This window comes from Mobula birostris, chromosome 4, assembly GCF_030028105.1.
Source record: "Mobula birostris isolate sMobBir1 chromosome 4, sMobBir1.hap1, whole genome shotgun sequence".
In the NCBI taxonomy this organism is placed as follows: Eukaryota; Metazoa; Chordata; class Chondrichthyes; order Myliobatiformes; family Myliobatidae; genus Mobula; species Mobula birostris.
In genome coordinates this window covers 54,537,028-54,553,860 of record NC_092373.1, presented here as the reverse complement: position 1 = coordinate 54,553,860, position 16,833 = coordinate 54,537,028, and the positions used below count along the sequence as shown (strand labels likewise).

At 41.1% G+C, this 16,833-nt stretch overlaps 1 protein-coding gene across 1 annotated transcript; it reads left to right on the top strand.

Moving 5' to 3' along the window:
- Positions 1–1,571: 1,571 nt before the first annotated feature.
- ssr3 (signal sequence receptor, gamma) lies at positions 1,572–16,449 on the top strand. The gene is made up of 5 exons (XM_072255369.1): positions 1,572–1,751; positions 6,107–6,233; positions 6,315–6,413; positions 12,399–12,530; positions 16,179–16,449. Exons 1-5 carry the CDS (start codon positions 1,619–1,621, stop codon positions 16,243–16,245), a joined length of 558 nt encoding a protein of 185 aa, XP_072111470.1. The 5' UTR covers positions 1,572–1,618; the 3' UTR covers positions 16,246–16,449.
- The last annotated feature ends 384 nt before the right edge of the window (positions 16,450–16,833 follow it).

Sequence of the window (16,833 nt, the reverse complement as noted above, 5' to 3'; positions counted from 1 at the left end):
CAGGACTGAAAAAGAAAGAGAAAGAACCCAGAATAAGGCAACACACATCAAAGTTGCTGGTGAACGCAGCAGGCCAGGCAGCATCTCCAGGAAGAGGTACAGTCGACGTTTCAGGCCGAGACCCTTCGTCAGGACTAACTGAAAGAAGAGCTAGTAAGAGATTTGAAAGTGGGAGGGGGAGGGGGAGGGGGAGATCCAAAATGATAGGAGAAGACAGGAGGGGAGGGATGGAGCCAAGAGCTGGACAGGTGATTGGCAAAAGGGATACGAGAGGATCATGGGACAGGAGGTCCGGGAAGAAAGACAAGGAGGGGGGGTGGGGGGACCCAGAGGGTGGGCAAGGGGTATATTCAGAGGGACAGAGGGAGAAAAAGGAGAGTGAGAGAAAGAATGTGTGTATATAAATAAATAACGGATGGGGTACGAGGGGGAGGTGGGGCATTAGCGGAAGTTAGAGAAGTCAATGTTCATGCCATGAGGTTGGAGGCTACCCAGACGGAATATAAGGTGTTGTTCCTCCAACCTGAGTGTGGCTTCATTTTTACAGTAGAGGAGGCCGCGGATAGACATATCAGAATGGGAATGGGATGTGGATTTAAAATGTGTGGCCACTGGGAGATCCTGCTTTCTCTGGCGGACAGAGTGTAGGTGTTCAGTAAAGCGATCTCCCAGTCTGCGTCGGGTCTCGCCAAAACTCTTTACAGTAGAGGAGGCTGTGGATAGACATATCAGAATGGGAATGTTCTTTACAGTAGAGGAGGCCAGAATAAGACAGATGGAGTGGGGGGTTGGTGAACCAGATAGATGGGGAATGGGGGAAATGAAGTGAGAAGCTGGGAGGTGATAGGTGGGAAATGTAAGTGGTTGAAGAAGATGATGAGCAGCAAATCATAAACACAAGACACTCTGAAGATGCTGGAAATCCAGAGCACCACACACAAAATGCAGGAGGAATCCAGTCTTGAAACGTCGACTATTTAATCATTTCCATAAATGCTACCTGACCTGCTAAGCTTCTCCAGCATTATGTGCGTATTGCGTTGGTGAGGAGGGGGCCAAAGGAGGGAGGAGCGACACCAGCAGAGGTAGGGGGATCTAAGCAGGTGAGGAGAAGGGTTAAGGGGGAAGACAGAGCAGGGAATAGGGGGATAATTTACCGGAAGTTAAATTAATCGACGTTACATGTTGCTGTTGAATCGATGTTATTGGCGCACAACCTAACTTGTACCAGGTTTTAAGAGAGCTTTTTTTGCTTCAAAAATCTCATTTTTAAACCCACCCTCCGCCACCTCCAGTTTAAATTCCATGCGGAATATTTGGAGGATCAAGAACCAAGGAACCAGGTTGCGCCAATATCAAAGATGGCACCGATCCCGTAAGCTTCTCTGGCAGCCGTATCGAAAGCCGGAAACCGTGTGGTGCGTGTACATTTTTATATTTTATACATTGTTTGATGCTGATGCTCCTGTTTGTGTTTTATTAATATTCTCTCACATTGTTCTCCGGCAGGTATGACAGGCCTGAGGCCTGACGGGTGAGGGGTCACGGTGCTGTGGATTGTGGGACGGCTCTGAGCGCTGACTGGCCTTTGGAGGACTCCGCCCAAAGACGTGGAGCGATGGCGCCGAAAGGGAGCAACAAGCAGCAGTCGGAGGAGGATTTACTGCTGCAGGATTTCAGCAGAAATGTCTCGGCCAAATCATCGGCGCTGTTCTATGGGAATGCATTTATTGTGTCGGCCATTCCCATCTGTGAGTAGCCGGAGAGGAGGGGAGAGCGCTGGCTGGGTGAAGTCTCGGTGCCTGCACCGGCGGGGGACGCCTCACCTCCCTGGGGTGGTGATGTGGCAGCTGGGGCTCGTTATCGTGTCTAGTGGACATGGGAACGGGAGTAGACTCCCAACCCTCCTGCTGCCCCTGGCATTCGATATGACCATGTCTTTCTCAGGCCTCCTCCCTCCTGGTGCCAATTCCACATACTGTAATCCCCGATGTTACAAATTACCTCTTCCCCGTACCACGCTTGGCAAAGAGAATTCCAATGATTTATTCTGCACATGAGTAACATCCCTAGATTCTACCTGACCTCGTGAATTCCTCCAGCATATTTTGTTTTTCTTTAAATTCCAACACTTGCAATTTCTTGTCTCTTGTACCACAGAATTCCAGTGATCTATCTTCCACAATCCTCTGGCATAGATAATTCCGCTTAATTGAGACACATCGGAACCATTACGTTTTGGCCCAATTAAGCAGTTGTTCCAGTTAGCTGAAGTTTCATGGAAATGGTTAGAAAGGTATCAAAAAGGCAAACGAATGTTTAACTGAGTTACAAATCATGTATTTAAATTAAAAAAAAAAGCAAGTTAGAAAACTACCAATACTAGTACAGTACTATAAAACTATTAGTTCTTAAAAGTTATCGAAGGAGGAATTCATTCATATCATGCAGCTGTGTTCTTTTGATTGACTGCAAATAACAAAATCAGTGCAGGTATCTAGTATAGGTAATGAACTGCTTTGAGCAATTACATCCTCAATCTTCATTTTCATTGTTATATTCAAGATGATTGTTGATGCCTTCAAATTTTTTTGTAGTTCCTTGTTGAAGTAATGAAATCATTTCATTTTCATTCCAGGCATTTCTGGCATTTCCAGGCCTGAATGCTGGAAACTGCAGTGTTCTGAATTGTCTTACTGCTTATTTCTTGCAAACTTTTGGTGACAAAAATTTCACAAATGTCGACAATACTCTTTTCCATAGATACTGCCTGGCCTACTGAGTTCCTCCAGCATTTTGTGTGTGTTGCTTGGACTTCCAGCATTTGCTGATTTTCTCTTGTTTGTGACAAAAATTGCTGAGTTTTGAACGCAAACATGTGCAGCTGACACTATTTAAAGACTTCACTCTAAGCATGTTGTGCCTAACAACCACGGAAATGCACGCAATGGACACTAAGTAGAAATTGTTCACCCACAGCCTCCTGCCCCTATTAAGCGGCATAGTGTCCCAAATAAACAAAGGAGTCCAGGATATTTTCTCCATTAATGTTTGGTCTTTAAGAGTTGTCCCAAATATGTGGCTGCCCTGATTAACCAATGGCCCAGTGAACTGGAGTGCACTGTATATAGTGTACTGAGAATTCTAGTGATATACTTTGCACACCCTAAGGCACAGAGAATTCCTGTCATTTTCCCCTCTGCGTGAGGTTCCTTTGCACCTCAGATTTTAAATGACTACTTCTTAATGTTGTAAAGGTGTCCTCATCAAATTTACTATCCTATAGGGTCTTATCTTTTAAAAAGATCTCCCCTTCTCTGAACTCAAAGGATGTAGGTCTAATTTCCTAGGCCATTCATGACAGGACAATGATTTCATCTCAGGAATTGGCCTACTAAATCTTTTTCCAATGCTACCACATCCTTTCATATATAAAGGAGTTAGCACTGTTACCTACTCAGGTGTGGCCTTGCAAATGTAAAAATACTAATCTACTTCTAAACTCAAAACCTCTTGCAATAAAGGCCAACATCCTATTTACATGTCCAGCCACATGGTACATTTGCCTGCTTTTTTGAGTTTATCTGCACTTAAATCCCTCTGTTTACTCTTAATCTTTCTCCATTTCGATAAATCTACTTTTAGATTTGTTGAAGTGCATCTATCTTATCCTGTCCCACATTAAATTCTATTTGGCAAGTCCTTACTCATTCACTGAACCTTCAGTCACATAACATTTTTAATATCGTCCCACTTGATAGTGATATTTTTACAAGTTATCCCTCACTGGAATTAATCCTAACAGGTATCTTTAGGATGTTGTCAATGTGACTTGTGGGTAAAATATTGGACAATATGGATAAATAATAATGGGTGCGTGATGGAAGCAAATAAATGGTCTTGGAATATACATGGGCATGGAAGAAGATACTGTTAAAATATTCTTTCTGGTGGGGTAGAGTCGCAAGACTGCTGTTGAGATAGAACTGAAGTGTGAGTACAGTTGCAAAAACTTACAGAGGATAAGAGATCAGTTCTGTAATATGAATAACATCAGAACTGTGGCATTTTTATTTCTTTTTTAACCTCTACAAAACAAATACTTTATATTTGCTAATACTGGTTCTTTGTTTCCAATGTACTATCAGGAAACGTACCAATCCAGTTCTTTTTTTAGAAGCAAGGTGCTATGCTTTACAGTAATTGTACTCAAGTTTTATAGTTTTAAATCATTTTGGTTATAAATATTCTCATATTTCTTAAGATGCCACTTAAGGTTTTGCTAAGGTTACTTTTCTATAAGTGTCAAATTTTGGAGAGAATAAGACATAGGAGCAGAATTAGGCCATTTGAGCCATCGAATGTTTTACCATTCCATCATTGCTGATTTATTATCCCTCTCAAGCCCATTCTCCTGCCTCCTTGTAACTTTTGACACCATGACTAATCGAGAACCTTTCAACCTTTGCTTTAAATATACCAATAACTTGGCCTCTACGGCTGTCTGTGGCAATGAATTCTACAGATTCAACACCATCTGACTAAAGAAATTCCTCCAAATAGAAGTTGGTATCTCAAGATATACTATTGATCAAAGTTTGGAATTCATAATGGAGTATTTTGCTTTCAGATTCATATGAAACAATAACTTCTATTTGTGCATCTGATTAACTAAACTTAATAGCTAATGTATAGCTGAAATTCCCATGGTCAACATCTGGATAGACCATAAAGCCATATATTTCACTTCTTTTATGGCTTTTACGTTTGTTTTTCATCTTGAATGTGATCCTGGAACCGTTGGAGCCTGTGATTTGCAGTTTAGAGATTGATTAGGTGTTTCAGCGCTCTGCAGTCTCTGAGAGGATTCCGGAAGACAGGTGATGTGTCCTTGTGGGGAGAAGACTGCGGGATGGGGCATGAGCCGATGTTCGACTGCATTTCACCAATTGAAGCTTCCATTGTCCGCTGATTAAAGCGACAAGGGAGATTCAAACACTGAGGCCAATGCAGAAGGTGAACACCAGCTGCCTGCCCTTTGATAGCTGGTGGGATTGCGCTGCTGCCAGGGAAGGGAGACTGCCTTTTGTTCACTAGTGGGATCGCTTTGCTGCTGGAAGGGAGACTGCCTTTTGTTCACCAGTGGGATTGCTCTGCTGCTGGAAAGGGGAGACTGCGTTTGATTGCCAATGGGATCACTCTGCTGCAAGAGAGGCTGCCACTGTGCCTGGAGAATGTTACCAGGCTTTCTGCATTTTGGATATGGACTTGGACTATGGACTTTCTTTTGTAGTCTTATAATCTTTTATATTCTATATTTTTCGCAAGATCTAACTTGTTTTTTGTGTAAGGGGGATTTGTGGGTTGATGATTGTGCTGCCATTCTTTCTTAGTTTTGGCTATCTGGAGAAGAATTCCAGAGTTGTATACTTTGATAATAAATTAACCTTTGAAGAATAATGTTAAGAATAGTTCTCCTGCTCGGAGGAATATGAAATGGGGAAAATTTCTTTGCTCCAGCATCATCAAATTGCGAATAGAATTAAGTTATAATGCTTTTAGATTGCCAGCGCACAAAAAAAAGTTAACTTCCCTTTTCATTGTATCTTCAAAAGTCAAAGGATTTTGTTATTCATAGAAATATAGTAGAATTTGCAACACTTTCACCATACAATTAATTGTGCTTTTTCTGGTTTTCGTAGTTCTTGTGTGTGAATGAAGATCAGTAAAGCTTGTTTTTTTGAATAAAGCCTTAATAGGAAAATTTTAATGTCAAAATCATCATTTTTATTAATTTTTCACTTACACAATGGAGCAAAGTGGTTAAGCTAAAGTTGTCAGCTTTCCCAGCCTTAGTGCCAAAGGAATTGTGAATATTTTTTTCCCATCTCAGGTGGAATTAACAATGTTCATATTTTTTTGAAGCTTTCTACATGAAAATAGACTTCTGTGGCAAATTGTTTAAAAAATCTATTTTAAAGATAAAATTTAATTTACTGCAAGTAGAATTGAAAATTTAAATCTACATTACTGCTGTATATCAATTCTTGCTGCTAATTTGTGTTCTGGATTATGAAAGTAATTATTTGCAATTTTATTCTTGCAGGGCTCTATTGGAGGATCTGGCACATGGACCTTGTCCAATCTGCAGTTCTGTACTGTGTTATGACCCTTATTAGCACCTACCTTGTGGCATTTGCCTACAAAAATGTAAAGTTTGTCCTGAAACACAAGTAAGTATTTTCTGGATAGCCTTTATTTGTAGTTTTACCTCGGAAGTGCTGCATATTATTAACAGAAGTCTGTGTGTCTAGGGTGGCGCAGAAGAGAGAAGATGCAGTTTCCAAGGAGGTCACCCGGAAACTGTCAGAGGCTGACAACAGGAAGATGTCTCGCAAAGAGAAAGATGAAAGGTATTTTAAATTTTGTGGTTTTAGTATAGTAGATAATATTTTGAAAGTTGAGTGTTACTAAAGTTCCATGCTAAAGTTGATGCTGTAAGTTGAATGTAAAATAGAACTGGACTAAGTTAAGTTTTACATTATAATATTGTAAATTGCTTTTTGACGCAGAGTAACCCACTACCAATTGGACTCTAAAGAGGACTTATCAAACCACCATTTTAATGTATACTTCTGTAGTTAGCCAACAATCTGAAGACGTTCAAGGACACAGTCTTTCTTCAGTTGTTCATGATAATGCATTATAGCTCTTGCTATTGCATAGAAAGTACAGATTTATAATATTTTGATTAGTTTTAATTACCTATTCAGTGGTATGTTGGATTGTTTCTTTACCTTTTCTAAGGGTTGGTTTTGAATCTAGTTGGTTATGTAGATTTAATGTCACATGAATTTGATATTCTTAGCTTAGTTTCTAAAGTATATTTTGCTCCTAAAAGTGCCACCAAGTCACCTGGTTATGTATAAAAATGGTTAGTTGGAGAAGTGGCAAATACTGACTCCTTTAGTAGATGGAACTTCAGTTATAAGCAACAGCCGAATACACACAATCCTTGGGCAACTAATAATCTGCTGGAGTTTTTATATACTGTATTAAAAAAACTACTGAACATGGATCTAGGTGCTGCAGGAAGTAATACAGCACTACTGGTAGCTGATGCTAGCCACTGCTATTGTACTCCTCATTCCTCTACTCTCCATTAAGGATTTTAAGAAGTAACTCAATACTTAATGAAAACAAACTTACTGGAAGAGCTCAGTGGGTCAAGCAGCATTTGTGGGTGGAGAGAAATGGGTAACAGTTTGGCTTGAGACTCTGCATCAGAAAGGAGGGTGGAGATAGGTAGTTTAAAGAAGAAAAGGGGAAGAGATGCACTGAGCTTGGGTAAAGGATGATGGGCATAAGTAACCAGGTGGGGGGGAGAGAGGGATGGAGTTGGGGGACGGAGACAGGTGGGTGTTTGGCAGAAGCAAATGTGGGGGGTGGGTGGGAATAAAGGGAATGGAGCTGGTGGGGGATGGGAAGGGTAAAGGTGGAGCCAGGACACCAAGGTTACAACTGTTGGGATCTGGTAAATAAGGCAAGTGATTATGGCAACTGTTAGGGAAAAGTGCTGGGTGGATGGTATGAGAGAGGGGATACAGGGATGGAGGATACTGGTCACTGCATCTATCATTCTTTGTCACTTCTGCCAGCTGCGATGGATCCCACTACTACCCATGTTGACCCTTCCAACCCCCTTTATGTCTTCCATAGTACTGTTCTCTCCACTACTGCCTGGTCTGCTTATCCTTCCCTCATCCCTGGCAATTTCCCCTGCAACTATGGGTGGTGCAAGACTTTAGTCCTCCTATTCCTTCCTCACCACTATCCAAACTCCTGAACACCCCTCCCAGGTGAGACAAAGACTCGTGAGCACCTCCAACTTCTACTGCATTCAGTGCCCCAAATCTCTTAGTCGGCGAGGTTACATTTCGTAACTTCAGCACATGAATGTCTATCCTGGTAAGTGAGATCACTTTGTTTAGCATGTGAGACTTGTGGCTGTGAAAACATCCTCAGGTTCTGAGACCTCCTCTGTGATGGTTGTAGGAATTGATTCTGAGACTGCAGGAAGTGGTTCTGACACCTCTGGACACCTTCCTTTTCTCTCTCTGGATCTGCTTCAATCCCTTTCTTTTTCTTTCACGCTCCTCCTCTCCATCTCTTCCCTCCTTTTTCTTCAGGTTTGTGCATCTTGATGTTGGGAAGGTGCATTTAGTTCACTGGAGTATTCTCTTGTTAATCCGTCTATTGCTTCTATTCATTCTGGTCTGTGCTCTGATCTCTCCTCTTGGTTTTGTCATTTACAACGTCATCTAATTAATCCTCTGTTTTTGTATCTCCATTGACTCATTTCTTTTTGGCTTTCCATTCATCCAGCTGGACCTACACCTACTTTTATAAGCAGACTTTGGTCTCCCACTTGAAGTTCATGCAATAAATTTAATGCATGTAGAGTCAATTCTGGTTCTTTATACTCACACAAGCCAAATACTTACAAATTTCCTAAAGCTTGTTGAATTCTCCAGCTTAAAACCAAACCACATTTTGCAAGTAACTGCCTGATTAAAACATCAGAAGCTTTCTCAGATATGTTACCTACAAAAATTTGTGGTTGGACCACTGCTTTCGTCACTTTCACACTCCTGTGAGCTGCATGGCCCTACTTTGGTCCAATATACTTTCCAACCAGAGGCAGAGAGATTGGCACCAACACCTGTTTGTCTTTTGCTGGGCAATGGTTCACAGTGTTTGGCATGGAGAGAATTATGGCATCATCCAGCACCTTGTTTAATTCACTTTCAGTTGGCTCCATTGCGGGGAACGTGGCATGCAAATAGTGGATGGGCCTTTAATCAAATCATAGTTGCCTCAGCCACTCGTGTCCCCACAATGCTAGTCCTCTTGTTTTTACCATATACAAGATCAATGTGACCTTTTTAAAAACGCAAACAACAGGAATTCTGCAGATGCTGGAAATTCAAGCAACTGTATTTCGCAGTTATGAATATCCTTTCCATAGGAGTTACCTTTTTTCCAGTACAAGTTCTTCGTTGGAAATCTGCCAGCTTCTGTTTAGTATCTTTGAAATGCCCCTCAAGCTCATTTTGTGGAGTGACTGAACCAGTGTCCAATTCTGTTTTAATTAATTCGCGATTCACTTCTGCTGCAAGCCATATTGCTTGGCTATTGTTAATTTTCACACTTAAGATTCCACAAATGATCTAGTGCATCTTTAATCTCATGACCGAATTGACAATGCTCAGATAATCTCTTCAATTCAGCTATGTACACTAAAATGGACTTGCCATCTTTTTAATTCTACTTATGAAACCTAGAGTTTTCTGCAATTAACAATAGCTTTGGTTCTAAAGTTCCTGCATCACTTTTACAACAGTAGCAAAGCTGATTTCTGATGGTTTGTTTGGGACAGTCAAACTTTGAAGCAAACTGTATGCCTTTAACCTTAATGCATTTAGCAAAACTAGCATTCACTTCTCATTGGCTATTTCATTTGCTTCAAAATACTGTTCCAATAGCTCAGTATACCTGAGACAATTACCCATTGTGGAATCAAACTTATCAATCCTTCCAGTGTAACTGACCATTTTTGATTTTTACCTGATACTGAGTTTATGAACCCTGAATTTTTAGATTTACTGTGTTTTTTTAAAAAAAACTCAATTATGTCTTTCCTTCTGAAGAACATACAGTGCCTATAAAAATTATTCTCCCCCCCCCCTCCCCCGGGATGTTTCATGTATTATTGTTTTACAATCTTGAATCATAGTGGATTTAATTTGGCTTTTTGACACTAATCAATAGAAAAAGCTCTTTCATGTCAAAGTAAAAACAGATCTCTACAAAGTGATCTAAATTTATCACAAATATAAAACACAAAATTGATTGCATAAGTAGTCACCCCCCCCCTTAATATGACAGCAAATGATCATTGGAACAGCCAATTGGTTTTAAAAATCACGTGATTAGTTAAATTGAGATCTGTTTTTGGAGACCTGTGTGCAGTCAAGGTGTTTCAATTGATTGTAGTAAAAATACACCTGAATCTGGAAGATCCAACAGCTGGTGAGTCAGTATCCTGGAAGAAAAAAACTATGCTTGAAGACAAAAAAAACACTCCAAGCACCCCACAAAAATGTATTGAAAAGCACAAATTAGGAGATGGATACAAGGAAACTTCCAAGTCACTGAATATCCCTTAGAGTACAGTTAAGTCAATCATCAAGAAATAGATGGAATATGGCACAGCTGTAAATCTGCTTGGAGCAGGCTGTCGTCAAGAACTGAGTGACCGTGCTGCAAGAAGTGAGGGAGGCCACCAAGAGATATATGACAGCTCCGGAGGAGTTACAAGCTTCAGTAGCTGAGATGGATGAGACTGTGCCTACAACAACTGTTGCCTGGGTGCTTCACCAGTTGCAGCTTTATGGGAGAGTGGCAAAGAGAAAGCCACTATCTGGTGGGAAAAAAAAACTCACATGAAATCTCGGCTAGAGAAAGCGTGTGGGAGACTCTGAAATCAGCTGGAAAGCGGTTCTGGGGTCTGCTGAGATCAAAATTGAGCTTTTTGGCCATCAGATTAAATGTTACATTTGGCGTGCCAAGCACCACACAAATCAAAAACACCGCCCCTTCTGTGAAGCATGGTGGTGGCTGCATCATGCTGTGGGGATGCTTCACTGCAACAGGCCCTGGAAGGCTTGTTAAGGTAGAGGCTAAAATGAATGTAGCAAAATACAGGGAAATCCTAGAGGAAAACCTGATGCAGTCTGCAAGTGAACTGCAACTTGGGAGAAGATTTCTTTTCCAGCAAGACAACGACCCCAAGCATAAAGCCAAAGCTACGCAGAAAAGGCTTAAAAACAGCAAAGTTAATGTTCTGGAGTGGCCAAGTCAGAGTCTAGACCTCAATCCATTTGAGAATTTGTGGTTAGGGTTGAAAAGGGTGTTCACTCACGATCCCCATGCAATCTGACAGAGCTTGAACAGTAAAGAACGGGCCAATTTTATTTTAAACTCGACTGTCTCTTCACGTGCCTTTTTTGGCTTGCTAATGCTCCCGCTGCACGTTTTGAATATCTCGGTGCGTTTTAACAGGTCGGTAGCTGTCTTGGGCTTGTTTTAAAATATCTCGTTGCCAGTGTAAGGTTTTGTAACTTCAAAACATTAAACTAATTAAATGAAGACGTGGAGCCCAGGAATACGGTCTAGTTTGAGTTTACTTTAACGGAGGTGTGCCCGTATCACATGGTAACGTGATGACGTATGCAGTTAATGTATTTTTACACATAATCTGTAATTATTTAAACAACCAAGAATGCTTAAACAATATATAACTTTGTTACACATATTATTGAAATACTAAATACACAACAAGTGAGACTGAGTGTGGGTGAGACAGCTGGTTTGTGGAGCACCTGTACTTTGCCTGCAGTGGCCATCCTGAGCTCCCAGTTACATGCTATTTTAACTCCTTTTCTCTTTTCCACTCAACTTGTCCATCCCCTACTTGTTCCATTGTCAGATGTTTGCTAGTTCAACCCACTGGTATGAATGTTGAATTTTCCACTTTCAAAGAACCTTTACCACCTGTTTAAATGTTCTCGCTCTCCTTTCAATCTATCTCCTGTCCTGTTTTTGTTCCCTTTCCCATGTCCTGCAAATGTTGTTGCCCCCACCCCTGTGGTTCCTTCATTTATTACCCACATATTGCAACTGCCATATCCTTGCCCCCACCTGTCTTTTGATCCTCCCTTAATGTTTCCTGTTATCAACTTCCTTCTTTATCAGATTACGGCATTTGTAGCCTTTTTGATCATTGTCCATCACGCCTCTTTCACCTTCATGTCCTCATCACTTGGTAGCATCTGCTTTCTTTCCCATTGTCTGCTTTCACCTATCACTTGCTTGTCTCTGTAGCACAACTCCAAACTACCATTTTCCCCATCTGCCTCTTCCTGCCTATCGGTCTTTGCCGCTCATTGCTCCTGATAATACTGATTACCTTCTCTCTCCACTCTGTAGAATTCTGTTAGTCTCAACCTGAGATGTCGACTGTTCTTCTGTCCGTATAGATGCTGATGTGACCCATTGCGGTAGTTTTTTTTTCAGTCCAGATTCTAGCATCCATGAGTCTCTTGCAGCTTGGTCTTACTTTTCAATCTGGCTGAGAATGCCTTTAAATTGTATACAGTTTACAAATTCAGCTTTAATGGAACTTGAAATCCAAAACTCGGTGTGTAGTGGGTCTACTTAGTAATATGTTAAGATTCTTTTTAAAATCTTGGAAATCTATTTTCAAATGCAAAGAAACTTTTCTTCTCAATGTAAATATAAAACTAAAGTTTCTAAATTTCCTTTCCAAACAATAGAATTCTGTGGAAAAAGAACGAAGTGGCTGATTATGAAGCAACAACCTTTTCAATCTTCTACAACAATACCTTGTTTCTGGTTATGGTGATCATTGCTTCATTCTTCATACTGAAGAATTTCAATCCAACTGTGTATCCTTTTTAATGCTGGTTTTACGATAGATAATTTTGCATTTTCATGATAGTATCATGAACAAAACAGATGAGCTGAGAGTGTGGATCAGTACTTGGAGCTATGATGTTGTGGCCATTACAGAGACTTGGATGGCTCAGAGGCAGGAATGGCTACTTAGAGTGCCAGGCTTTAGATGTTTTAGAAAGGATTGGGAGGGAGGCAAAAGAGGTGGGGCAGTGGCACTGCTGATCAGAGATAGTGTCATAGCTGGAGAAAAGGAGTAAGTCATGGAGGGATTGTCTACTGAGTCTATGTGGGTGGAAGTTAGAAAGAGGAAGGGGTCAATAACTCTAATTGGTGTTTTTTATAGACCACCCAATAGTAACAGGGACATCAAGGAGCAGGTAGAGAGACAGATTATGGAACGGTGCAAATTTCCCCAGTATTGATTGACATCTCCCTAGAGCAAGGGGTTTACATGAGGTGGAGTTTGTTAGGTGTGTTCAGGAAGGTTTCCTGACACAGTATGTCAATACGCCTACAAGAGGAGAGGCTGTACTTGATGTATTTGGAAATGAACCTGGTCAGGTGTCAGGTCTCACAGTGGGAGAGCATTTTGGAGATGGTGATCACAATTCTATCTCCTTTACCATAGCATTGGAGAGGGATAGGATCAGACAAGTTTAATTGGAGTAAGGGCAAATATGAAGCTATCAGGCAGGAACTTGAAAGCATAAATTGGGAAGAGGTGTTCTCAGGGAAATATACAGCAGAAATGTGGCAAATGTTCAGGGGATATTTCCATGGCGTTCTGCATAGGTAAGTTCCCATGAGACAGGGAAGGGATGATAGGATACAGGAACCATCGTGTACAAAGCTGTTGAAAATCTAGTCAAGAAGAAGAGAAAAGCTTATGAAAGGTTCAAAAAAACTAGGTAATGATAGCGATCTAGAAAATTAGAAGGCTAGCAGGAAGGAGCTTAAGAATGAAATCAGGAGAGTCAGAAGAGGCCATGAGAAGACTTTGGCAAGCAGGATTAAGGAAAACCTCAAGGCATTCTACAAGTATGTGAAGAGGAAGAGGATAAGACGTGAAAGAATACGACCAATCAAGTGTGACAGTGGAAGAGTGTGTATGGAATTGGAGGAAATAGCGGAGGCAATTAATGAATACTTTGCTTCAGTATTCACGACAGAAGAGAACCTTGGCCATTACAGGGATGACTTACAGCAGACTGAAAAGCTTGAGCATATAGACATTAAGAAAGAGGGTGTGCTGGAGCTTTTGGAAAGCACCGTTGGATAAGTCACTGGGATCGGACGAGATGTACCCCAGGATACAGTGAGAGGCGAGGGAGGAGATTGCTGAGCCTCTGGCAATAATCGTTGCATCATCTCAAAGGGGACAGGAGCGGTTCTGGAGGATTGGAAGGTTGCAGATGTTGTTCCCTTACTCAAGAAAGGGAGTAGAGATAGCCCAGGAAATTATAGACCAGTGAGTCTTACGTCAGTGGTTGGTAAGTTGATGGAGGAGATCCTGAGAGGCAGGATTTATGAACATTTGAAGAGGCGTAATATGATTAGGAATAGTCAGCATGGCTTTGCAAAGGCAGGTTGTGCCTTATGAGCATGATTGAATTTTTTTGAGGATATGACTAAACACATTGAAGGTAGAGCAGTAGGTGTAGTGTATATGGATTTCAGCAAGGCATTTGATAAGGTACCCCATGCAAGGTTTATTGAGAAAGTAAGGAGGCATGGGATCCAAGGGGACCGTACTTTGTGAATCCAGAATTGACTTGCTCACAGAAGGCAAAGGGTGGTTGTAGATGGGTCATGTTCTGCATGGAGGTCGGTGACTAGTGGTGTGCCTCAGGGATCTGTTCTGGGACCCCCTCCTCTTCGTGATTATTATAAGTGACCTGGATGAAGAAGTGGAGGAATGGGTTAGTAAATTTGCTGATGACACAAAGGTTGGAGGTGCTGTGGATAGTGTGGAAGGCTACCAGAGGTTACAGCAGGACATTAATAGGATGCAAAATCTAGGCTGAGAAGTGGCAGATGATGTTCAACCCAGATAAGTGTGAGGTGGTTCATTCTGGTAGGTCAAATATGATGGCAGAATATAGTATTAATAGTAAGACTCTTGGCAGTGTGGAGGATCAAAGCTGCTGTTCAGGTTGACTGTGTGGTTAAGAAGGCATATGGTGCATTGGCCATTATCGACTGTGGGATTGAGTTCGAGAGCCGAGAGGTAATGTTACAGCTATATAGGACCCTGGTCAGACCCCACCACTTGGAATACTGTGCTCAGTTCTGGTCATCTCAGTGCAGGAAGGATGTGGAAACTAGAAAGGGTGCAGATGAGATTTACAAGGATGTTGCCTGGATTGGGGAGCATCCCTTATGAGAATAGGTTGAGTGAACTTGGCCTTTTCTCCTTGGAGTGATGGAGCATGAGAGGTGACCTGATAGAGATGTATAAGATGATGAGAGAGATTAATTGTGTGGATAGGCAGAGGCTTTTTCTCAGGGCTGAAATGGCTAACACAAGAGGGCACAGTTTTAAGGTGCCTAGAAGTAGGTACAGAGGAGATGTCAGGGGTAAGATTTTTACGCAGAGTGGTGAGTGCTTGGAATGGGCTGCTGGTGACGGTGGTGGAGGCGGGTACAATAGGGTCTTTTAAGAGACTACTGAATATAGGTACATGGAGTTTATGTACATGTTCGGCACAGCATTGTGGGCTGAAGGGCCTGTATTATGCTGTAGGTTTTTTGTTTCTATTTTCAGAAAAGAAACAGGCAGAGTCTAAGAAGTAATATCGAAATAAATGGTATTATTGTAATGCTGTCCAGTTGTGGCTAATTTACAAAAACATCAAATGAATAGGTGGAAGATGACAATTTCAGTAATTTGGCAACAAATTTATGAATAAGACCTTTAAGGAATGCTCTAGCTTGCCTGCTTAATGCTGACACCCAATTTATCCATGAACACTTTGTTGGCTCCCTCAGTTGTCTAAAATGCTGACCACCAAATTTCCCTTTTTATCTTCACTGATCTTGGATGCTACTACCTTATTTTCAAGTTTTCCATCATTAATCATTGACTCCTACCATCTTTTTGTAACCTATCACCCCCTCTCCTGTTGCCTCCTAAACACTTCCCAAAATTCTATTTATGAATTCTCCAATCACAGTAGCATCCTTGCTGCATTAACAAAGCAGCTGTAATGCCCATAAACCTTGTATGCATCTGTAGCACTGATTCTTCTCCAAAGTACCTCTTCCAGTTACTGGATTTTATAAAATTACGGGATGTAGAAGCAGAATTAACCCGAATAAGCAGAATTAATCAGCAGGGGTCAGAAGCCTTTGGAAACGAGACATGCTGTCTATAGTGCCCAACAACCCTCGTGGCTGCTATCTTCACTGATGTTGGTGGCAGTCTCCTGAGTGCTGTGAGCCTTTCCTTCAAGTGTGGCTTATTGATTTCATCACCTTCTGTTTGCTTAATCCATGCCACTGGGGCAGAAGATGTGAAGAGCCAGTAATTTGGTCTTTCTCTTCCACAGCAAGTCATTCAGGCATGGAAGCAATCAAGCATGCAAAATCTGAATCATTGTTGTTTTTATAAAATTTATTTTTCTTAATCATAATCACAGAAACTACATCCTGTCCATCTGTGCTTCATCGGGAATGATTGCATTACTTTCCACAGGCTCGAAGTGATTAACATTGGCATAGTTAGCTGATGTTAAGATTTGAATGATCTTACATTCTTGAGGATCAGGTCATTTAGATTTTCAGTCTGTAAAAATTGGCATCCATGATGACAGAATTGGCCACTTAACGACGGTTCTGTGAACTGCAATGTATTTTCACTTCATATGACCAGCTGTGGATGTTCTGTAATAAAACTGCATCTTGCAACTAGTTTTTATTTGCAAGCCTATTACTGTGAGTTTTCTCGTAAGCATTTAACCGTTATTTGGATTTGCATGCTAGGCGTCTGACATCATGTTGAAGCACTGGATTGGACCCTAGGCATACTTTTAACATTACAGATTATGGAACATGTTTATCATACACATTTCATTTCTTCATAAGTGCTAAGTATGGAATCCTATTCCAAAAATTTGTTTGTGATACTAGTTTTGTAAAACAGTTATGTCCCATTGATCGATTTGTAGTTTATAATCAGGTATAAAGAACTTCATGGGGCCATATTGTTATATGATTTTATGAATGAATATTGTACCTCAGTGCAATATTGGATTCTTCAGTGTTTTACATTTCTATATTTTTACAAGCAGCACG